Genomic DNA, 24193 nt, shown 5'->3' with positions numbered 1-24193 from the left:
TTAAGTGCTTTGGCCCCATCAAAGAGCTAATCAGCAGAGGCCCCAAGAGTCAGACCACCCACCTATCTAATATTGATTCCCTATCCTAATGGTCCCTTTACACGGGACGACGGTCTAGCAGATTGTCGTGAAGGAAGCGTTCCTTCCCAACAATCTGCTGATCGCTAGCAGAGGAGACCGGTACATTTACATGCACCGATCTCCTCCAGAGTATGGAGAGGAGTGATGGCTAATGCCATCGCTGTTCCCCATGCTGTCTAGTTCTTTCCCAGCAGCAGATTGTGTTCGCACCTAGCCTTTCTGGTGCCTAAGGCGAAAACTGAAACAGCACCCCAATCCCCCAATGCCAATTTACTAACCTAACCCCTTCCTCCCAGCCCTACTATTAAAGACATACTTGGAAAACATTACATACAGCGCTACAAAACATACAGGGTAATACAGCACCACATACTGTGCTACTCAATATTACACTGCCTCATTGGTGGTGCACCCCTGTATGAAAAGTCCCGCAGATCATCCGATGAACTAGCAAAACGCGCGGTAATTGAGTGAAGTGATCTTTCATGCACCTCAATCATCGTTTATGGGCAGCAGATTGTGCTGTTTTGGTCAGTGATCTTCTTCCCTGAAACAATGCTTCTGTATGGGGACGAGCGATAGCAATAGTCATTGCTCATTCCCATACAGTGGAGGGGATCGCTGCATGTGAATTTAACACTTCACCTCCACTCACGAGCAGGCAATTGTCTGGAAGGAACACTGCTCGTTAGTGGAGATGAAGCGCTGCATTTACATGGCTACGGCCATCGCTCTTCCTCATACAGCTGCACTGTTTCTGGGCAGCAGATCGCTGTTTAGACAGCACGAACCCGTGCCCAGAAATAATAATTTAGGTGTCCACATGAACACATCTTTTACCCAATAAACAAGCGTTTTGCTGGTTTATTAGGTGACCTGAGGAACTTTTAGACGGGAAGATTATGGGGAATAAGCATTCCTAGGAATGTTTGTCCCCAATAATCTGCCTTAATCCTCATGTAGATCAATAAAAATGCAATAAATAAATAAATAAATAAATACAATGCAATGTGCAATAAATATGAGTAAATGGATCTCAATAAGGAGAAGTTAAATGGAGTCTGTCACCAGTTTTGACCATGCTGTATAGCAGCTCACTGCAGTGAGAACTTCAGTTATGCACTGCCCCAGGCACTTCCAAGAGCAGAATAAAACTGCATATTTACACTATTCCTGATGATAAAAGCTTCACAAAAAAGAGGTGTTTGCACTGCTCTCCCCAGGCCATACTTAATGGTAAAAACTGCAGACTCCTTTTAAAAGGCGTTCTCCAGGAATAATGAGTTTCAACAAATGCCTGCAGCAGTCCTCTTTAAAAACAGAAGATTCAAACTTATCTGCTCCCCACCGTTCTGGTCCTCTGCTCTTCCACCACTATGTCCATGTTCCGGTCCCCGCAGTGTTGACATCTGGCACAGCATGGTCACATGCTCCACTGCAGCAGGTGAATGGCTTCAGCATTGATTTACTGCTTTTGGCCACACCGCTGAATCCAGTCATTGGCTGCAGGAGAGCATGTGACCATGCTGCGCCGGATGTCAACACAGTGTGGACCGGAACATAGACAAAACTGACGCAGCACAGTGGACCATGGCGGTGGAGAGCATGAATCTTCTGTTTAGAGATGCAGGTACTTGCTTAAAAACTCATTATCCCCAGAGAACCCCTTTAAGTAAGCACAAGTAACACAAACTTACTGGCTCATAAGGCACATTATGAGTAGCAAAGAGCTCAGACATCACATCTTCAGTACTACGACTCAATATATGTTCTCCTATTTCAGGCCCCATTTTGTGGTTATTCCGCATCAAGGCCAAATATATTAGGCAAGAGTTCTATGACCAGTGGTTCTTGGGCTGCCTGCATGTAGGTCCTCAGCTGATGGCAATTCTAAATACTACTGGGCTGTAGGGGCACCAGTAGGGCTTAAACGATTACTCTATTGACTCAAGTAATTCGACACAAAAAAAATCCTCTATGCAAATTTTTTTCATCGAGGATTCGTTTGTGTCATGTGATCACTGAGCGGGAGTGAAGCTCTTGCTATTACTTGCCGCTCTGTGGTCATCTGCTGGCCGTATCCGGGGGGACAGCCGGCAATGGATGGCATGGAGGGGCAGATGGGAGTGGGGGACATGAAGGGGCTAACTGATGGCACTGGGGGAGTAGGAGACATGGAGAGGCTGATCTCATGGCATAGGAGGAGTGGGGGACATGGAGGGGCTGATCTGATGGCACTGGGGGACATGGCAATGGATGGCATGGAGGGGCTGATAGAACTGAGGGAGTGGAGCTGAAGGCACTGGGGGAACTGTTGCACTTGGGCTGATCGCACCAGGGGGAACGAAGGGTGTTTGGGACTGATGGCAGGGGGTCTGATGAGTTTTTATAAAGGAAAACAGTCTATTAATTCATTTTTTCTTATTAGAGTACTCGATTAATCATAAAAAAATAAAATCTATAGAATACTCAATTACTGAAATAATCGTTTACTGCAGCCCTAGGCACCAGTGAAGTTATACTACTGAAACTTGGCACAAGGGTTAAAACCATATCAATGTCAGTTGATACTAGAGCAAGTTCCAAGTGACTGTCATATCTTTAACAGACTTTTCCTTTTAATATCCATATTTGATAGTGGTTTATAAATCATTTTTGTTTTTTCACACAATGTGGCATAATGTATTTTTCACCCCATAAGACACATTTCCCCCCTGGCTGTGCACTCTGTGACGTCAAGCTGTGCGCAGCCTTCACAGCACAGCTGACAGCAGGATGATGCAGATTGCGCTGGAGGAGAGGCGGATGGACATTTCTGGGGGCTGGTGAGAGGCACTGGGGGCTGATGGAGACGCTACTGGGGGCTGCTATGAGAGGCATGGGGCTCTTATCTGAGGTCTGATTGGGGGTCATTTATATTGGGGTCTGAGCTGAGGTCTGATTGGGGGTCTGATTAACATTGGGGATCTTATTGGGGCTGTTAGCTGAGGTCTGACCTGAGGTATAATGAAAAAAATTTTTTTTTCTTATTGACCCCCTCTAAAACTTAGGTGCATCTTATAGGGCGAAAAATACGGTATATAGCTACAGCTTTTCTAGGACATGATGCGGTTTTTCACAGTGCAGCATGCCAGCTCCTTCTTGATTACTGCGGATTCCCCAGTTTCCACTAAGGCCCCTAACTTCCCCAATCGTCAAGACATAACTCTCTCCTCCAGCCCCTGAAGTAGTCACAGCAGGCATGAAAGAGTAGGATTTATTACTAAGTGCATTCATACTATTTAATCAAATTACAATATGCCATGTCCATTTTTAGTTTTTTCCTTGTGTATTTGGCACAAGGAGTAAGCAAGCACAGCAATAAATTTAGCACAATCCATGTGCTTCATTTTTGGGCACATTTTGGTTAAAAAACCTCCCTAGTATATATTTTGTAATGTAAAAACCTGCACTTCTTTTAGGCTACTTTCACACTTGCGGCAGAGGATTCCGGCAGACAGTTCCGTCGCCGAAACTGTCCGGCAATCCAGACGCAAATGGATGCATTTTTTCACATTTTTAAAGGTCTGCGCATGCGCGGACCGGAAGAACGGATCCGTCAATTTTAATGCTGGATTCAGCACTAATACATTTCAATGGAAATTAATGCCGGATCCGGCATTCAAGCAAGTGTTCAGGATTTTTGGCCGGAGAAAAAAATGCAGCATGCTTTTCTCCGGCCAAAAAATGTAAGAGGGACTGAACTGATGCATCCTGAACGGATTGCTCTCCATTCAGAATGCATTGGGATAAAACTGATCAGTTTTTTTCCGGTATTGAGCCCCTAGGATGGAACTCAATACTGGAAAAGAAAAACGCTAGTGTGAAAGTACCCTCACAATCCAAGGTCATCTGAGTCTTGCCAAAACTAGCTCTGAAAAGTTAGACTATTAGTATCTCATGATCTGTCAAGTGATCCCTGGGATGTCAATAGGATTTGGGAGGGAGCACAGGGAGAGAACCCTGCTTCTGCATTCTGTATCCCTCTGTACAATTCCTTGTGAAAGTGTGCCATACATATTCAATGCCATGGGTTTATAGCCCAGTATATTTACAGCATGTAGTCATTCATAGGTTAAACATATTGTATTGTACTGCACTGTAATGTCCTGAATCTGATTTCTGTTCAGTCAAAGAATAGGTATTTTTAAACTTAGGCCTCATGCACACAGCCGTACCCTGTTTTGTGGTCCGCAAATCGTGGATCCGTAAAACACGGAGACCATAGATCAGTCCTATTCTTGTCCGTAATATGGACAAAAATAGGACACATTCTATTTTTTTTTTGCAGGGCTATGGAAAGGAGGAACAAATGCAGATGGCACCATTTGTAGCCCCATTGAAGTGGACATGTCTGCATCAGAGCCATAAAAAACCCGGCTCGGATGCAGACCCAAACTAAAATTGTGTGCATGAGGCCTTATACTGAGGAAACATGACCTATCTACAGTACTGTGCAAAGGTTTAGGGAAAGTGTTAGGCCCCTTTCACACGAGCGAGTATTCCGCGCAGGTGTAATGCATGATGCGAACGAATTGCACCCGCACTGAATCCAGACACATTCATTTCAATGGGTCTGTGTACATGAGCGTTGGTTTTCACACATCACTTGCGCGATGCGTCAAAATCTCAGCATGTTCTATATTCTGCTATTTTCACGCAACGCTGACCCCATAGAAGTGAATGGGGCTGGGTGAGAAATCGCATCCGCAAGTTGTTTGTATACCTTCAGTTTTTTTATCACGCGTGTGCAAAAAGCATTAAATTGCATTGCACCCACGCGATAAAAACTGAACAGCTGAACGTGATCGCATACAAAACTGAATGAACTTGCTTGCGAAATAGCGCATTTTTCACTGAACGCATCCAGACCTATTCCGCTCACGCTCGTCTGCAAGGGGCCTTAGAAAAATGCTTTCAAAAATTGAAGTCATAATAGTTTATTTTTAACAATTACCAAAATGCAAAGTGAATGAACTAAAAGTAAGTGGTTGCCAAGAACCAACATCATAATCATTGGAGCCCAGGTCTTGAAAAGAGTCAGATCTACCTGAGAAGAGTCATGGTTATTCATAATCTCCTGTTCTCCCGACCATCTGCTGAAGATTGGCAGTTCTCTCCTAGAGAGAAAACGAGGTAGAAGACTGTGATTTATCAGCAGGTGGGCAGGAGAGCAGGAAGTCATGAATAACCATGACTCTTCTCAGGTGGCCATGACTCTTTTCAAGGCCTGGGCTCCAATGATTATGATGCTGGTTCTTGGCCACCAGTGATGGCCAGTTCACAGTGTTCGCTGACGAACACATGCGATCTGCCATCTTCACTCACAAGTCTGGCGATGCAGAGGCAAGTCCTTACCTGAGCCTGTTCGTGAGCCGGTCTGAAACACATGCGGTCACCGGGAGCAAGCAGTTCCGAGAACAGCCACCGGGGGACTTACCTCTGCATCGCCGGACTTGGGAGTGAAGATGGCAGATCACATGTGTTTGTCGGCGAACACTGCGAACTGGCCATCACTGTTGGCAACCACTTACTTTTAGCTGATGAGTGCCAACATCCACAGAAGAGCTGGGTTTAATTCTCCAAGATGTTTGGAAAACCTTTAGCACAGTACTGTACATAATAGGCACAACAACTGGGGGGACCATCAAGAAAAGTTTATAATATTTTTCCCATATTAGGCTCTTCTCGCATTGCATCTACAGTGTCTGCCTGAGGAAAAACTGCTACAAGAGGACATAGTTTGAAATTAGAGGGGCAAAGGTTTAAAAGTAATATCAGGAAGTATTACTTTACTGAGAGAGTAGTGGATGCATGGAATAGCCTTCCTGCAGAAGTGGTAGCTGCAAATACAGTGGAGGAGTTTAAGCATGCATGGGATAGGCATAAGGCCATCCTTCATATAAGATAGGGCCAGGGGCTATCCATAGTATTTAGTATATTGGGCAGACTGGATGGGCCAAATGGTTCTTATCTGCCGACACATTCTATGTTTCTATGTTTCTATGTTTCTATGTTTCCATTGGGAGTATTTCCTAATCGAAACCTCACATGTATTTGTTCAGACGCTACTTAGTGGCACCCATAAGAGCTAGTTTAAAAGAATAGGAACGATATATATAGATGTCTGTGGTGGAGCGAATCAACTTGGGACGTGCACCCACAAAAGCCATTAGTGGATGAGTGCTGTGGTCTTTGATTCACAAGATACAGTTCGAGGGGGATATTTTTCAGAAAGGCACCCGTGAAAAATGGACCATTTTACCGTTTTTAACTGACTGTTGTGTGAATGAGGCCTTTAATCATATGCATCAGCAGCTTTCATGGTGCAGACGCAGCATAGATAGAGCTAAAGGCAGGGCATCACAGAAGATAGCAAGAACTGTCACTTCACAGCAGGCAGGCAAATGCAGCCTGAACATAGAGGCTGGGTATAGGTACAAGGAAAGCAATCAATAAATCCAGACAATAATATAAAATTATTTTCCTCCAATACACAAACAGGAACAAAAATATTTTTAAAGGGTTCCCATACATCATACGGTTGGAAATTACTAACCAGAATATAGCAGGTTACCTGAAAAATAGAGAATGACTAAGATCCTACAGCTTTCCTGAGGTAGATATCAGTAGAGACATATTTATCATGAGGGGAATTTGAAATTTGAAAGTCAGTTTTGCTTTTAGTCTGTGTTGCCATAATTTGCGCCAAATTGAATCAAATGGCACATGTTTTTGACAGACTTGGCAAACCCTTTTGTCTCAGGCCTCAAGCACATGAGCGTCTCTATTTTGCAGTCTGTAAGCCGCAGATCTGCAGAATACAGATACTGGCAGTAGGGATCGACCGATTATCGGTTTGGCCGATATTATCGGCCGATATTGAGGATTTTGAACGTTATCGGTATCGGCATCTATTTTGCCGATATGCCGATAACGTATTGGGAACACAGATCGCGCTGCTCTCAGCGCTCTGTGTTCCCTCCGCAGCACAGGGAAGAAGGAAGCAGTGTCTCCCTCCCCCTGTGCTGCTGCTGCCGCTGCCGCCAATGACAGGAGAGAAGATAAGAGGAGGGTAGGGGCTGTGGCCGCTGTGCCACCAATGAAGAGGAGTCTTTCATTCATTCATATACAGGAGGCGGGAGCTGGCTGCAGAATCACATAGCCGGCTCCCGACCTCTATGAGTGTTAGCTGCGATCCGCGGTAGTTAACTACTCAGGTGCCGAGGATCGGAGCTACCGCTCATAGAGGTCGGGAGCCGGCTATGTGATTCTGCAGCCAGCTCCTGCCTCCTGTATATGAATGATTGAGAGACTTATCTTCATTGGTGGCGCAGTGCGCCCCCCCCCAAGCCCCCCAGTATTAATCATTGGTGGCGCAGTGCGCCCCCCCCCCACCCAGTATTACTCATTGGTGGCAGTGGCCACAGGATCCCCTCTCCCCTGCTCCTCCGATCGGAGCCCCAGCAGTGTAAGCCTGGGGCTCCGATCAGTTACCATGGCAGCCAGGACGCTATTGAAGCCCTGGCTGCCATGGTAAGATCCATGCTGCTGTGTGCACAAAGCACAGAGCAGCAGGGACAGTGTGAGCTCCTATTCACCCTGATAGAGATCTATCAGGGGGAATAGGACAAGGGTTCTAGTCCCTAAGGGGGCTAAAAGTTAGTAAAAAAAAAAAAAAAACACAAAAATATTAAGTATAAATGAAAAAGATTTCTAAAAAAAAAATACACATTAACAATAAACAAAAAAATACACATTAACAATAAACATATTAATTTTCAGCAGATTTGTGTAGGAATTTTTTTTTTTTCCAAAAATGAAAATTCCCAGAATATCGGTATAAATTATCGGCTATCGGCCTGAAAGTTCACAAATTATCGGTATCGGTATCGGCCCTAAAAAATCAATATCGGTCGATCCCTAACTGGCAGTCTGCATGCCGTATTTTCCTAACAGAACTGCCTATTCTTCTCCGCAAAATGGTCAAGAATAGGGTATGTTCTATAATTTGCGGAACTGCCACACAGATCCATAGAAATGAACGAGTCCATGTGCAAACCGCAAAAAATGCGGACTGGATGCAGACCCAAACGACTGTAGTGTGCATGAGGCCTGTGTGTACCATCAGGTTGTGTACAATCCTCCTACCGGACTAAGAGTTTGCATTTTTTCAACTTTTAGACACCTAATTAACATAGTTAAAAATGCCCAATTTTGGGGCGTGGCTTGGCTGCCGAAGCTCTCAGCTCCGCACATAGCGGTTCAATAAGCGAGGTCCCTCGTCTCAATCAAGTCGAAATTCCCCCAAAAGTACCCTGACAGGCCCTCACAAGATGCCTAGAGGGAAAAGAATCCTGCCAAAGCAAGGCAAGTTGGCGCACAACCGCCATCTTGCCGACAAGCTCCGGCGACTCCGTATCCCTCTCCTACAAAGGCTCTCTCTCCCAACAGAGACCTCGGCTCATCGCCATCAGTGAACTCCCCTACCTCGGCTCAACGGGGAACGGCAGACTCCTCATCACCCAACAAAGCGTGTAGGAGTACAGATATTCTAAATTCCCTACTGGGGTTATCTCTACAACAAGTGGTTGAGGAGCCAACCCGGAGGGAGGCCATTTTGGATTTGGTATTCACAAACGGGGATTCGGTATATGATGTCATTGTAGGCGAAACCTTGGGATCTAGTGATCACCAGTCAGTGTGGTTTAATATAAGAACTGTGAAAGAGTCCCACCACACAAAAACAAAAGTTTTAGATTTTAGAAAAACAGACTTTTCAAAAATGAAATTAGTCATAAATGAGTCCTTATCAGACTGGAACGGATTACATGGAGTCCAGGAGAAATGGGACTACTTAAAAGGTGCATTATTGAAGGCAACAGAAAATTGCATTAGACTCGTCAGTAAAAGCAAAAAAAGGAGGAGACCAATGTGGTACTCAGCAGAAGTGGCCCAAATCATTAAAAATAAAAAGCTAGCATTTTGTAATTATAAAAAAACCCAGAGAAATGAAGATAAGGAAATCTACAAGATTAGGCAGAGAGAGGCCAAGCAAGTTATAAGAACTTCTAAAGCGCAGGCAGAAGAAAAACTAGCTCAGTCTATGAAAAAAGGGGATAAGACATTCTTCAGATATATAAATGAAAAAAGGAAATTAAAACAAGGAATAACTAAATTAAAAACAAAGGACGGAAGGTATGTAGAAGAGAATAAAGGGCTAGCCGACTGCCTTAATGAATACTTCTGTTCAGTTTTTACAAAAGAAAAAGGAGAAGGACCTCCACTAGAAAGAATGACTATTAAATTGTTTGATGCATGTATCTTTACAGAGGAAGATGTTCTAAGTTTGCTGTCTAAGGTGAAGACAGATAAGTCACAGGGGCCTGATGAGATACACCCAAAATTATTAAAAGAGCTTAGTGGTGAGCTGGCAAAACCGTTAACAGATTTATTTAACCAATCATTAGTAACAGGAGTCGTCCCGGAAGATTGGAAATTGGCAAATGTCGTGCCCATTCACAAGAAAGGTAGTAGGGAGGAATCGAGCAACTATAGACCAGTGAGTCTGACATCAATAGTAGGCAAATTAATGGAAACCCTATTAAAGGATAGGATTGTGGAACATCTAAAATCCCATGGATTGCAAGATGAAAAACAACATGGGTTTACTTCAGGGAGATCATGTCAAACAAATCTTATAGATTTTTTTGACTGGGTGAATAAAATAATAGACGGTGGAGGTGCAGTAGACATCGCATATCTAGATTTTAGTAAGGCTTTTGACACTGTCCCACATAGAAGACTTATCAATAAACTGCAGTCATTGAGCATGGACTCCCATATTGTTGAGTGGATTAGGCAGTGGCTGAGTGACAGACAACAGAGGGTTGTAGTCAATGGAGAACATTCAAAACAAGGTAATGTTACCAGTGGGGTTCCACAGGGATCTGTACTGGGACCGATTTTGTTTAATATCTTCATAAGTGATATTGCAAAAGGCCTCGCTGGTAAGGTTTGTCTTTTTGCTGATGACACAAAGATATGTAACAGGGTTGATGTTCCTGGAGGGAAACGCCAAATGGAAAAGGATTTAGGAAAACTAGAAGAATGGTCAGAACTCTGGAAACTGAAATTTAATGTGGATAAGTGCAAGATAATGCACCTGGGGCGTAAAAACCCAAGGGCAGAATATAGAATATTTGACACAGTCCTGACCTCAGTATCTGAGGAAAGGGATTTAGGAGTAATTATTTCAGAAGACTTAAAGGTGGGAAGACAATGTAATAGAGCAGCACGAAATGCCAGCAGAATGCTTGGATGTATAGGGAGAGGTATAAGCAGTAGAAAGAGTGAAGTGCTTATGCCGCTGTACAGAACACTGGTGAGACCTCACTTGGAGTATTGTGCGCAGTACTGGAGGCCATATCTCCAGAAGGATATAGATACTCTAGAGAGAGTTCAGAGAAGAGCTACTAAACTAGTACATGGATTGCAGGATAAAACTTACCAGGAAAGGTTAAAGGACCTTAATATGTATAGCTTGGAAGAAAGAAGAGACAGAGGGGATATGATAGAAACTTTTAAATACATAAAGGGAATCAACTCGGTAAAGGAAGAGAGCATATTTAAAAGAAGAAAAACTACCACAAGAGGACACAGTTTTAAATTAGAGGGGCAAAGGTTTAAAAGTAATATAAGGAAGTATTACTTTACTGAGAGAGTAGTGGATGCATGGAATAGCCTTCCTGCAGAAGTGGTAGCTGCAAATACAGTGAAGGGGTTTAAGCATGCATGGGATAGGCATAAGGCCATCCTTCATATAAGATAGGGCCGGGGGCTATCCATAGTATTCAGTATATTGGGCAGACTAGATGGGCCAAATGGTTCTTATCTGCCGACACATTCTATGTTTCTATGTTTCTATGTTTCTAAAGCCTGAACATCTCTAGCTTCTCCGCCATCTCCACCCAGAGAGAGTCGGGCAGAACAGAGGCCGTGGTTCCAAGAGGAGGAAACACAAGAGGTAGGCCCAGCTTCTGAGCAATACCCAGCAAGCCACCTAGCAGGCATACTCCAAAGCCTTTCTACTGTATATGTGACCGTCCTGCATCTGGCAACCTAATGAAGGATATGCTGTTTGCCTTTAGCTCTACATTGCACAAGGACTTTTCCACATTACTCTCCGCTCCTCCATCACGGCGGTTGAGACACGTGTCTCCTATGTTGAAAGCAAGATGGGTGAATTCGCAGCATCCCATAACCATCTTATAGATTCCCATGAGGAAATGGTTATTGATATTGATAACATCAAGGCTAAACTTATCGACCTAGAAGATCGCTATAGGCGCAATAACATAAAATTTAGAGGGATTCCTGAATATATAAGCCCATCTGCATTGACAGCATACTTGCAAGCTATTTTAAAACAACTTCTCCCCACTAGCTCAGCTATGGACTTCACCATTGATAGGGCCCATAGAATTCCAAGACCCAGGCATCTTCCAGAAACAGCGCCCCGGGACACCTTGGCGCATATACATTTTTATCACATAAATGCCTGAATTGCCTGCACCTTACCAAACGGTTAAATTGTATGCAGATCTCTCAGCAGCCACCCAGCGTTAACGCCAGGCTCTCGGCCCAATCACTACAGCTCTCAGAGACCACAACGTGGCCTACAAATGGGGGTTCCCAGTAAAAATCCTACTCACTCTGAGTGGGAAGCAATACAGCATCTCTTCAGTGGTGGAGGGCCGCCGGTTATTGGAGACCTGGAACATCTCAGTCGGAGATCCTCCCGCTAACCATAAGAACTTACCGCAGCATCTGGAACCAGAATGGTGTACAGTTAACGCCCGCCAAGGGACCAAACATTAAAGGGGTTCTGCAGTTTGTTTAAACTGATGATCTATCCTCTGGATTGATCAACAGCAACTGACCGGCGAGGGTCCGACACCCGGGAACCCCGCCAATCAGCTGTTTGAGAAGGCAGCGGCGCTCCAGCAGTGCCGCAGCCTTCTTACTGTTTGCCGCAGACCCAGTGACGTCACGACTAGTATCACTGGCCTGGGCGCGGCTAAGCTCTGTTAACTTGAATGGAGCTTAGAAACATAGAATGTGTCGGCAGATAAGAACCATTTGGCCATTCTAGTCTGCCCAATATACTGAATACTATGGATAGCCCCTGGCCCTATCTTATATGAAGGATGGCCTTATGCCTATCCCACTTCTGCAGGAAGGCTATTCTATGCATCCACTACTCTCTCAGTAAAGTAATACTTCCTGATATTACTTTTAAACCTTTGCCCCTCTAATTTAAAACTATGTCCTCTTGTAGCAGTTTTTCTTCTTTTAAATATTCTCTCCTCTTTTACCATTATGTATTTAAAAGTTTCTATCATATCCCTTCTGTCTCGTCTTTCTTCCAAGCTATACATGTTAAGGTCCTTTAATCTTTCCTGGTAAGTTTTATCCTGCAATCCATGTACCAGTTTAGTAGCTCTTCTCTGAACTCTCTCCAAAGTATCAATATCCTTCTGGAGATATGGTCTCCAGTAGTGAGCACAATACTCCAAATGAGGTCTCACTAGTGCTCTGTGGAGCGGCATGAGCACCTCCCTCTTTCTACTGGTAATGCCTCTCCCTATACACCCAAGCATTCTGCTAGCATTTCCTGCTGCTCTATGACATTGTCTGCCTACCTTTAAGTCTTCTGAAATAATGACCCCTAAATCCCTTTCCTCAGATACTGAGGTTAGGACTGTATCACTGATTTTATATTCTGCTCTTGGGTTTTTACGCCCCAGGTGCATTATCTTGCACTTATCAACATTACATTTTAGTTGCCAGATTTTTGACCATTCCTCTAGTTTTCCTAAATCCTTTTCCATTTAGTGTATCCCTCCAGGAACATCAACCCTGTTACACATCTTTGTGTCATCAGCAAAAAGACACACCTTACCATCGAGGCCTTCTGCAATTTCGCCGATAAAGATATTAAACAATATGGATCCCAGAACAGATCCCTGAGGTACCCCACTGGTAACAAGACCTTGGTGTGAATATACTCAATTGACTACAACCCTCTGTTGCCTGTCCTTCAGCCACTGCCTAATCCATTCAATAATATGGGAGTCCAAGCCCAAAGACTGCAATTTATTGATAAGCCTTCTATGTGGGACAGTATCAAAAGCCTTACTTAAGTCTAGATAAGCGATGTCTACAGCACCTCCTCCATCTATTATTTTAGTCACCCAATCAAAAAAAATCAATAAGATTAGTTTGACATGATCTCCCTGAAGTAAACCCATGCTGTTTTTTATCTTTCAATCCATGGGATTTTAGATTTTCCACAATCCTCTCCTTAAGTATGGTTTCCATTAATTTCCCCACTATTGATGTCAGGCTTACTGGCCTATAGTTGCCCGATTCCTCCCTACTACCTTTCTTGTGAATGGGCACAACATTTGCTAATTTCCAATCTTCTGGGACGACTCCTGTTGCCAGTGATTGGTTAAATAAATCTGTTAATGGTTTTGCTAGTTCACAGCTGAGCTCTTTTAATAGCTTTGGGTGTATCCCATCAGGCCCCTGTGACTTATTTGTATTAATTTTAGACAGCTGACTTAGAACCTCTTCCTCTGTAAAGACACATGCATCAAAAGATTCATTAGTCTTCTTTCCTAACTGAGGTCCTTTTCCTTCATAAAAACTGAACAGAAGTATTCATTGAGGCAGTCAGCTAGTTCTTTATCTTCTTCCATATACCTTCCTTCTTTTGTTTTTAATTTGGTAATTCCTTGTTTTAGTTTCCTTTTTTCATTTATGTATCTGAAGAATGCCTTATCGCCTTTTTTTCCTGACTGAGCTAATTTCTCTTCTGCCTGTGCTTTAGAAGCTCTTATAACTTGTTTGGCCTTTCTCTGCCTAATTTTATAAATTTTCCTGTCATCCTCTTTTTTTTGTTTTTGTTTTTATAATTCCTAAATGCTATCTTTTTGTTTTTAATGATTTTGGCTACTTTTGCTGAGTACCCACAGTGGTCTCTTCCTTTTTTTGCTTTTACTGACAAGCCTAATGCAATTTTCTGTTGCTTTCAATAGTGGCACTTTTAAGTAGTCCCATTTCTCCTGGACTCCAATGAAACTGTTCCAATCTGATAGGGACTCTTATACCACTAATCTAATTTTAGAAAAGTCAGTTTTTCTAAAATCTAAAACTTGTGTTTTTGTGTGGTGTGACTCAGTCACTGTACATATAGTAAACCACACTGACTGGTGATCACCAGATCCCAAGCTTTCCCCTACAGTAATATCAGATACCAAATTCCCATTTGTGAATACTATATCTAAAATGGCCTCCTTCTGGGTTGGCTCCTCAACTACTTGCTGTAGAGATAATCCCAGTAGGGAATTTAGAATATCTGTACTCCTGGCAGAACTAGATATTTTGGTTTTCCAGTTGACATCTGGAAGATTGAAGTCTCCCATAATGATAGCTAAAATGACATTGAAGGGGGAAGTTATTTCCCAGGCCAGTTGATACTAGTCGTGACATCACTGGGCCACGGGAAAACAGTGAGAAGGCCGCGGCGCTGCTGGAGCGCCGCTGCCTTCTCAAACAGCTGATTGCCAGGGGTCCTGGGTGTCGGACCCCCACCAATCAGATTCTGATGATCTATCCAGAGGATAGATCAGTTTAAACAAACTGCAGAACCCCTTTAACTGTTGTTCCTCCTACATATGTGCCACGGAATGTCACTTTAATAAGTGGCTTCAGCACAGATTCTGATCCCCAAATTCCTACTCATCCAGTGCTAGGATGACGAATCCAGTCCAACTACTGTATGGACTGTTATTACCACAGATAAGATTTTTGTTATGTTCTTGTCATTCTATAGATTTACGGCCATGTTTTACAGTGTATATCTCAAATCAGGGTAATTTCTACACAACTCCTTTCCTCATCCTTGTAATGTTAGTCACAGCACAACCAAATTACATCATGGTAATTAAATTTGGGTCCCTAAATGCTAAAGGCCTAAATAGCCCTCAAAAACGCTCTTACATGTGGAGAGAAGCAATACAACTCCACGCTGATGTCCTTTGTGTTCAGGAATCGCATGTGGTGCTGCAAGATGCCCATAGATTAGCTCACCACCTCTTCCCCCATATTGTGCATTCTCATTATCACAAAAACAAAGAGGGGTTATGTTAGCCTTTAAATCATAAATTGCCTCCCAACCTATTGCATCGATTATAGACCCAAAAGGCAGATATAGAATACAAATATGCAGCTTAAATAATATCACACACTGTAGTGGCAGTTTATGCCCCTAACAAGCACCAGATGCGATTCCTCAATAGGCTTCTGGCCAAAGTGGCTGGGATAAAACAGGGTCACACATTGCTTTGTGGAGACTTTAGCATGGTCCCGGATGCAGTGGTGGACTCTACAGCCCCTTCTAGAACTCGCAGTGAGGTCCTGGGTCCAAGTGCGTAGGGAAGAATTATATGACATATGGAGGATTCACCACCTGCAGGAACGGGATTTTTCATTTTTCTCAAATGCACACAATACGTATTCCCGCATTGACCTATTTGTCTTAGGTAGATCTCTCTTACAATTAGCTTCGCATTCTACTATTGAAACTATTAAATGGTCAGACCACGCCGTGATCTCGTTATCTATTGAAGAAACATATAATGTCAGAGATGAAGAAGGCTCTAACTAAATACTTCTCCATAAACAACGGTTCTGTCTCCAGTCCATTTAATCTTTGGAACGCACATAAAGCCTTTATAAGGGGCATCTTTATTAAACTGGGACATCGTGCAAAGAAAGATAGAGAAAAACTGATTGATTCCATTATCTCCAAGCTATCCACCTTAGAGTCCATCAGGGCCGGTGCAAGGATTTTTGCCGCCCTAGGCAAAGATCCATTTTGCCGCCCCCTTATGTCACTCACACACTGACAGACACACACACACAGACACTCACTGAATGACGTACACAGAAACTCACTGACAGACACACATACACCTACCCACTGAAACACACACACGGAAACTCACTGACAGACACTCACTCACTGGCAGACAAACACACAGACACTTACTGACCGACAGACATCCACACTGACTGACATACACTCACTCACTGACACTCAATGACAGACACACATACATTTACTGACAGAAAGACAGACATACACTACATACACTCACTCACTCACATAAATACACAGGCAGACACTCACTCAGTCAAACACTTAAACACTCACCTCCCTGGGATCCAGTGTGGTGCAGCTCCTCAGTCCTCCAGCGCGCCGTTTAGCATGCCAGGGCCGGAATGACGTCATATTACGACATCACAGAGGGCGAAATGGGAGGAGTGGGGAGCTGCTAGAACAGCCTCCCTTGCCACCCGCCTCCTCTGGTAATTTACTGGCAGAGCAGGCACACCTGCCATCAGGGTAAGCAGATGCCTGCTCTGCCATATTTAAGAAGGACCTCCACCTCCTGGCCCCCCTATAACGGCGCTGGGGGCGGCTCAAGAGCCGCTCGCCCAGGGCTGCAGCCCCAGTCAGGGGGGGCCCACCAGGGTGCCCCCAGCAGGCCGGCGCCCTAGGCGAACGCCTAGTTCGCCTATATGGTTGCGCCGGCCCTGGAGTCCATAAACAAAACCTCCTTTACTGAAGAACGTAAAACACAAGTCAACACACTGAGATTACAACTCAAAGAATGTTTGCTATACCGATACGAGAAACATCTCAACTCAGTGAAAGCCCGCTATTACACTCGAAATAACAGAGCAGGGAAACTGCTAGCTAACTGTATTAAAAAAAAACAATTAGCTAAATCCAGGATTCTATTTTTACTACAGTCAGATAATAAAAGCAAACTATATAATTCTAAAGATATCGCTAACCAATTTATGGAGTACTACTGCCCTGGCTGTACAATCTAAATAAATCTCAACATACCTACCTCAGGGCTGCCCACTATCCCCCCCTTATTTTCATACTAGCCATAGAACCCCTAGCCCAAGCCATTAGGCAACATCCTGAGATCTCGGGTATTAACATAGGCAATAAACATCACTATATACAGATGACATCCTGCTAACCCTATCATCTCCACAGACCTCATTAAAAATAATCCTACCACTCCTAGCTGAATTTGTCCGTCTATCCTACTACAAAGTCAATGAAAGTAAATCCTAACTCCTACCCTTCCACATACCTCCCCAACAATTACCAGACTTAAAACCTCGATACCCTTTTGACTGGCAATTCACCCATATTAAATACTTAGGCATTAACATTACTTCATCCACTCACCTCTTGTTCCAATACAACTATCTCCCCCTCTTAGACACCATCAAACAAGACATTTCCAACTATGGAAAATTTTAAATATCATGGAGAGCTCGTATAGCTACATTTCAAATGATGACGCTACCTAAACTCCTATTTATTTTCCGCTCAGTCCCAATTAAAGTGCCACCACACTTCTTCACTAAAGCTCAGAGCCTTCTCAAATCTTTTGTTTGGGCAGGACGCAAACCACGTGCATCTTCTACACTATTATGCAAAACCAAAAAAGAGGAGGGGGCTTAGGCCTTCCAAATTTAGCTGACTATTTTTTAGCAACACAAATCAACCTTCTTTCTGGTTGGTGGGTGGGAGACACCTCTATTCCATGGATTCAAATTGAATCCTCTCTTGCCCCTAAAAATCACCTCCGAACTCTACTTATCGATAGCCTAAACCCCCTTGCAAAGACACGCACGGGCCCCTACCTTTTGGGAGGGGCCCTAGACCACTGGCTCTCCTTCTACAGCAGATGTACCCACGCACCTATAAGCATTACATCCGTTTCTCCACTGCAAATGTTAGAGTGGAAACTCCCAGACACAGATCTCTCAAATTGGAGACTGCGAGGCCTCCAGTGGATTTCCCAATTATATAATGGAGGACAACTCTGGTCCTTTTAAGAGCTCCAACAAGAGTTTGAGTTGCCAAATAGAGATTGCCACTTATTACAAGTTTATAAACCATGTGAAATCATCGCCAATAGACAGGTATTGGAGTTATGGACATCTGCCGCAAAATCCGTGCCGTCACCTAGCCTTAGACCACTGTATATGAGTCTGGGAGATAAACAGTCTTTCCATAAAATAACACCCTTTTTAACTTGGGACAAGGAAATGAATACATCATTATCTATAACCAAATGAGTCCCAGCTCTGAGATTTATCTCGAGTACCTTTTTTAGCGTGTCTCTATATGAGGCCGCTATTAAGACCAGTTTGAGATGGTACCTAACCCCAGATAGGCTAAGTAAAATATATCCTAGCTCTTCCCACCTCTGCTGGCGAAATTGTGGAGCCAAAGGTATATTGTTACATATCCTCTGGTCTTGCTCTAGGCTGACGGACCTATGGAATAGTGTTTTTAACTTAGCCTCCAGATTCTGCGGCATGTCCCTGGAACCTTCGCCCCATAGAGCTTTACTCTTCATGGATATGCAGGCTATCCCCATATCGCCCATTTATTCATAGTAACTAAACTCATTATCACCAGGAACTGGAAGCCCACGGGAATCCCAACCTTGTCGGAAAATTATCACTCATGTACAACAAAATTGCGTATATGAAAGGATGATGGCCTACAAAGACCATAAACCTGACAAATTCCGCAGAAATTGGCAAGCCTGGCTTTACTTTGTGCCCATAATATCCAGCCCGCTCACAAATGTAAATCAAGATACCCTCTGAGAATAGTTTGTGTGTTTGTTTAGGTTACCTGAGGTTGTTAACCCTATTTTATTTTCTCACTTACTTATGTAACATTATACGCTTTAACATTGATGCAGACAAGCTATTGTAACTTTTGTTTAGCCATGCGTTGAATAGTTAAAAATCTGTGATTACGAGATGTATCCTGTTACATTAGTCTGTGTCTTCTTGAACACTGTAAGAATGTGAAAAGCAATAAAAACTATTGAAACAAACAAAAAAAATGCCCAATTTTCCAAAGTGACGAGAGCATCCTAAAATCAGGAAAAAAAAACAAAAAAAAAAACAAACAATTTTTGTACAACAATGGAGTGCGCCAAAATTTGTGACTTTCTCCTGACAGAATTCTGGCACAAAGGAATTCCTCCCCCATTTTGAATCTGCTACCAGATTTCACAGTGCAAACTTCATACGTTATTGAAGAGCCTAGGTCATCAGGATCAACCCTTTTAAGGGCTCTTTCACACTTGCGTTCTTTTCTTCCGGCATAGAGTTCCGTCGTCGGGGCTCTATGCCGGAAGAATCCTGATCAGGATTATCCTAATGCATTCTGAATGGAGAGAAATCCGTTCAGGATGCATCAGGATGTCTTCAGTTCCGGAACGGAACGTTTGTTGGCCGGAGAAAATACCGCAGCATGCTGCGCTTTTTGCTCCGGCCAAAAATCCGGAACACTTGCCGCAAGGCCGGATCCGGAATTAATGCCCATTGGAAGGCATTGATCCGTATCCGGCCTTAAGCTAAACGTCGTTTCGGCGCATTGCCGGAGCCGACATTTAGCTTTTTCAGAGTGGTTACCATGGCTGCCGGGACGCTAAAGTCCTGGCAGCCATGGTAAAGTGTAGCGGGGAGCGGGGGAGCAGCATACTTACAGTCCGTGCGGCTCCCGGGGCGCTCCAGAGTGACGTCAGGGCGCCCCAAGCGCATGGATCATGTGATCGCATGGATCACGTCATCCATGCGCATGGGGCGCTCTGACGTCATTCTGGAGCGCCCCGGGAGCCGCACGGACTGTAAGTATACCGCTCCCCCGATCCCCGCTCCTACTATGGCAACCAGGACTTTAATAGCGTCCTGGGTGCCATAGTAACACTGAAAGCATTTGGAAGACTGTTCCGTCTTCAAATGCTTTCAGTACACTTGCGTTTTTCCGGATCCGGCGGGCACCTCCGGCAACGGAAGTGCATGCCGGATCCCAACAACGCAAGTGTGAAAGAGGCCTAAACCAGATATAATGGATGGTAGAATTGATCCTGCCGAATAAACCGATATCTCATGTACGTCACTCCCTTGCACCTTTCTGAGAAAAATATATTTTATGTAAGGCTACTTTCACACTCGCGTTTTGTGCGGATCCGTCATGGACGGATCTGTTCAGATAATACAACTGTCTGCATCCGTTCAGAACGGATCCGTTTGTATTATCTTTAACATAGCCAAGACAGATCCGTCCTGAACACCATTGAAAGTCAATGGAGGATGGATCCGTTTTCTATTGTGCCAGATTGTGTCAGCGAAAACAGTGCTTGCAGTTTTTTGGTGTCCGTCTGATGAAACTGAGCCAAACTGATCCGTCCTGGCACACAATGTAAGTCAATGGAGACGGATCCGTTTGGCTCAGTTTCATCAGACGGACACCAAAACACTGCAAGCAGCGCTTTGGTGCCCGCCTCCAAAGCGGAATGGAGATGGAACCGAGGCAAACTGATGTATTCTGAGCGGATCCTTTTCCATTCAGAATACATTAGGGCAAAACTGATCAGTTTTGGACCGCTTGTGAGAGCCCTGAACGGATCTCAAACAAAAAGCCAAAACGCCAGTGTGAAAGTAACCTAAATTAGGTCTTCAGTGCACTAAGAAGAGGTGCCCATGCAACAATGATGTCTTCCTCCACCTGAAAGAGGAGACACTCAGCTTTGTTTGGGTGGAAGATGATGGGTATTGGCGCAGTAGTCCTTTGCGATGCTGGGGAAGAAGAGACAGATGCCCTGCACATGTGCTGATACCACAGACTACGTCACAGGTGAAGGATTCCAGGGCCAGGCAATCAAGGGTACAAGGGTAGTGGCTCTAAGTGCAGAGCAGAGGAGTATTCCTATGAGATGCTCAAGGTGACATTCTCAGGCTTTCATGTCCACACAACGCTGCAGGATTCAGTTAGTCACAGTGCGGGCCACGTGATGTAATGGTAGACCCAAGCAAATCTCATAATTCTACAATAATGTGGCCTGTATGGCTTGTTGTGTCGGGCAGTTCTTTTGGGGGGGAAACAGGACAACTGATAAACATATATGTGCACTTAAAGCATGGGTCAGGGGTCTATAGGCTAAAGGCACTTTACAGATGTCACATGGCCTAGGAAAAGAACTAAGCTCTCACAGAGCGCTATGGCCTATTCATACAGCTGATCGGCATATGGGAGTCAGACCCTCCTCGCCAATCGGATATTAATGACTTATCCAGAAGATAGGAGACCCCCTTTAAATATGATGCTAAGACCTGACAAGGTGGGCCTACTTTGAAAATCCATGCCAGCTTGATAATAAAATGCTCTTTATAATAACAGGTGGGATAATGGATTGTTCCGATATGGATTTTCAAGGCAAGTACACCAGTCTCATCAGGTCTAAGATCTATTTAATAATCTATGCAGTTCAGGGGTGGACTGGCCATATATCCTGAAGATAAATTTCCCGGTGCACTGACGCTAGAGGGCCACCTGAGCCCTCAGCATTAATTCATTAATGTAGGAGCATCAGGTACTTATACACCTCGGGCGCCCTTCTGAATTAGCATCCTCAGGACAGTCACAGTTAAATACTGTGGAGAGGGCGACAGTATTTTGTGGTACACAGTGGTATTCAGTGTCTGACTGGGGTGCCTAGGGCCCACCAGTAAAATTTATTTTGAGGACCCACCGTATGGATACATTTAAACAGATAGCAGCAAGATGCTACAAGATAATCGATTATGGGGGTCCCCACAGTGAATTTGAGAAGGTGGGTTTCTGGCAAAAGAAGATACTAGCTGGCGGCCTCTGTGCCTAGAAGTCATGTCAGCTACCGGATAGCGTCAATAATAATAAAATGGGTAGTTTCTTAAATTATCTACCCAGTATCTTATATGAACATAGGCTGGTTGTGGTGCTGTACTATCTTTATCTAGTGCAGTAACTATACTGTGTCATGAGCCACTTGTGCAGGGGGTGGAAGACTAGGGGCCCACCGGGGGATTCACCTGTACCCCTGTGGGCCAGTCCGAGCCTGGTGGTATTTGTATCTGCTGGGGCAGTAGTCCGTGCTGCACTGTGGTATTGCTGACCCCCCTACTTGTGTTGCCCTGTCTTCTGTCAATTTGGACCCTCCTACAACATGGGGCCACTTTTAGTTTTGTTTTTTTCCCAGGGCCCCTTTAAGTTCCCAGTCCATTATGAAATCTGGTGACAGAGGGTGGCCAGAGCAGAATGGCTTGATGGCACCCACATGCATAGGGCAGAAATGGTCACAAGTTGTACTGTCAGCAGCACTGAAGGGTAAGGAGACTGCTGGCTCTACCACCATGCTGCCATCAGGCCATAGACAGATCACATGGCATTACATATTGCTGCTGATGGGATGGTTTTCTGCATCCAGACTCGTCTACAGCAGCGATCAGCTAGACAAGTCTGAAGTGAGGTGGAAGTTGTAGGGAATAATATAGAGGCTGGGGCATGTACAGATCCTCGGCCCAGGACTGTCTCTACAGCAATGAGAACTTGCTGCGCTCACAAATAATAGGCTGCTGCATCTATTCTGGGACACGCACTAGTAGGCTCCCTGCGATCGCATAATCACTAGAATGATAGCTCCCTGCGATCGCCCCGATTACCGGAATGACAGCTCCCTGCGATCGCCCCGATTACCGGAATGACGGCTCCCTGCGATCGCCCCGATTACCGGAATGCCGGCTCCCTGCGATCGCCCCAATTACCGGAATGACGGCTCCCTGCGATCGCCCCAATTACCGCAATGATGCAAACACACAACCAGACTACTTACAGCAGGGGCGACGTGACAGGTGCCCCGCAGTGACTGCCTGTCAGGATCCCTCCAAACTACACAGCAGAGGGGGCGCCATACCGTTCAAACTCCAACCACTCCGCAGCGTCTCCGAGTTTCAGCCTAAGAAATCCCCAAATGACTGCAAAACTTGGATGGCACACCGCACACAGGATATCAACATGCCCAGCTCCGCCCAGTCCTACAGAAGGGCACCTACCTGACTGACGTCATCAAGGTGCTCATGGGGTCACTACTAGCTGACAGCTCGGGCCCCTTCCACCTGCACTGAAGCCGTCCTTGTCTGACGTCATTGCCCCGCACCGCCCCCTTGGAGGAGAAGGCAACGCCCACCATAGCTTTTCTCCGCTTGGATTTGCAGGGGCTAGGAGGGGCTCGACAGCTGCGGATCTGCCTTGATTGGCTGCCCGTCCCACGTAGGCGGAGCTATATGCAGCTCTTTGCTGCAGTGACTTTAGGTGTTAACCCATTAACTACAGATCCAAGACGAAGAATGTTAGACTTGTAGCTGGGGAGCATTGGAGTGGTCAGCGATCGATCCTCCAGTCTGCACTTTCCACAAGTCCTTGTGCATTTCTCTAAGCTGCTTGGGGTGGTTAATGCTTCCAGGTGCCAGGCACTCATTTGGCATCCTTATGAAGTTACTGGGGTCCTACCGGACAACCTAGGAGAATTTCATGTCTTCCTAAATTAGTTTTCTATGTTTTTTATATTCTTCCAGAAAACTGGAGCAGATTCCAGTAGAAAGGCTTGGGATAAATTATTGGTGAGCAGGGGTGCACCAGTCCACCAATTAGGCCAGGTGAGGCGATCGCCTCGGGGGGCAGCAGGGCAATGAGCACTTTCATTGTGGAAATGCTCATCTCTACATGGGGCACAGGCGCAATGTCTCCCTGGCCCACCGTTTCCTCTAACAGAAGCCGGTGTCGTCATTATCGCGCTGCCTGAGCCGGGCGTTTCAGTTTTCGCCTCAGACAGCAGAAAGGCTAGGTGCACCCCTGTTGGTGAGGGTTGGGCACCAAGGACTTCAAGCAGGGTTTTCTATTTCTTATTTCTAGGCTACGCCATCACTTTATTATTGTTGGGTCCCTCCTCTGAGACCCCCAAGGATCATGAGAATGGAGGGGGGGGGGGAAGGGGGGCAGCACCGTGCACGGCCTGGCCACTTGGCTGTAAAGTTCCATTCACTTGAATGGCTCCTGCTACAGTTC

At 44.9% G+C, this 24193-nt stretch overlaps 1 protein-coding gene across 7 annotated transcripts in view; it reads right to left on the bottom strand.

Annotated features, from left to right (window-relative positions):
* The window catches only part of LOC120995258 (protein 4.1-like), a 204309-nt gene extending 180976 nt beyond the window's left edge, over positions 1 to 23333 (bottom strand). For all 7 annotated transcript variants that reach the window (XM_040424342.1, XM_040424343.1, XM_040424352.1 and 4 more), the window contains exon 1: positions 23182 to 23333. In XM_040424342.1, coding sequence (XP_040280276.1) covers positions 23182 to 23318 — 137 coding nt within the window. In that variant the 5' untranslated portion in view covers positions 23319 to 23333. The remainder of the gene's footprint in view (positions 1 to 23181) is intronic.
* Positions 23334 to 24193: the final 860 nt, after the last annotated feature.

The sequence above is a fragment of the Bufo bufo genome, chromosome 3 (genome assembly GCF_905171765.1).
Source record: "Bufo bufo chromosome 3, aBufBuf1.1, whole genome shotgun sequence".
NCBI lineage: Eukaryota > Metazoa > Chordata > Amphibia > Anura > Bufonidae > Bufo > Bufo bufo.
This window is presented reverse-complemented; position numbering and strand designations above follow the sequence as displayed.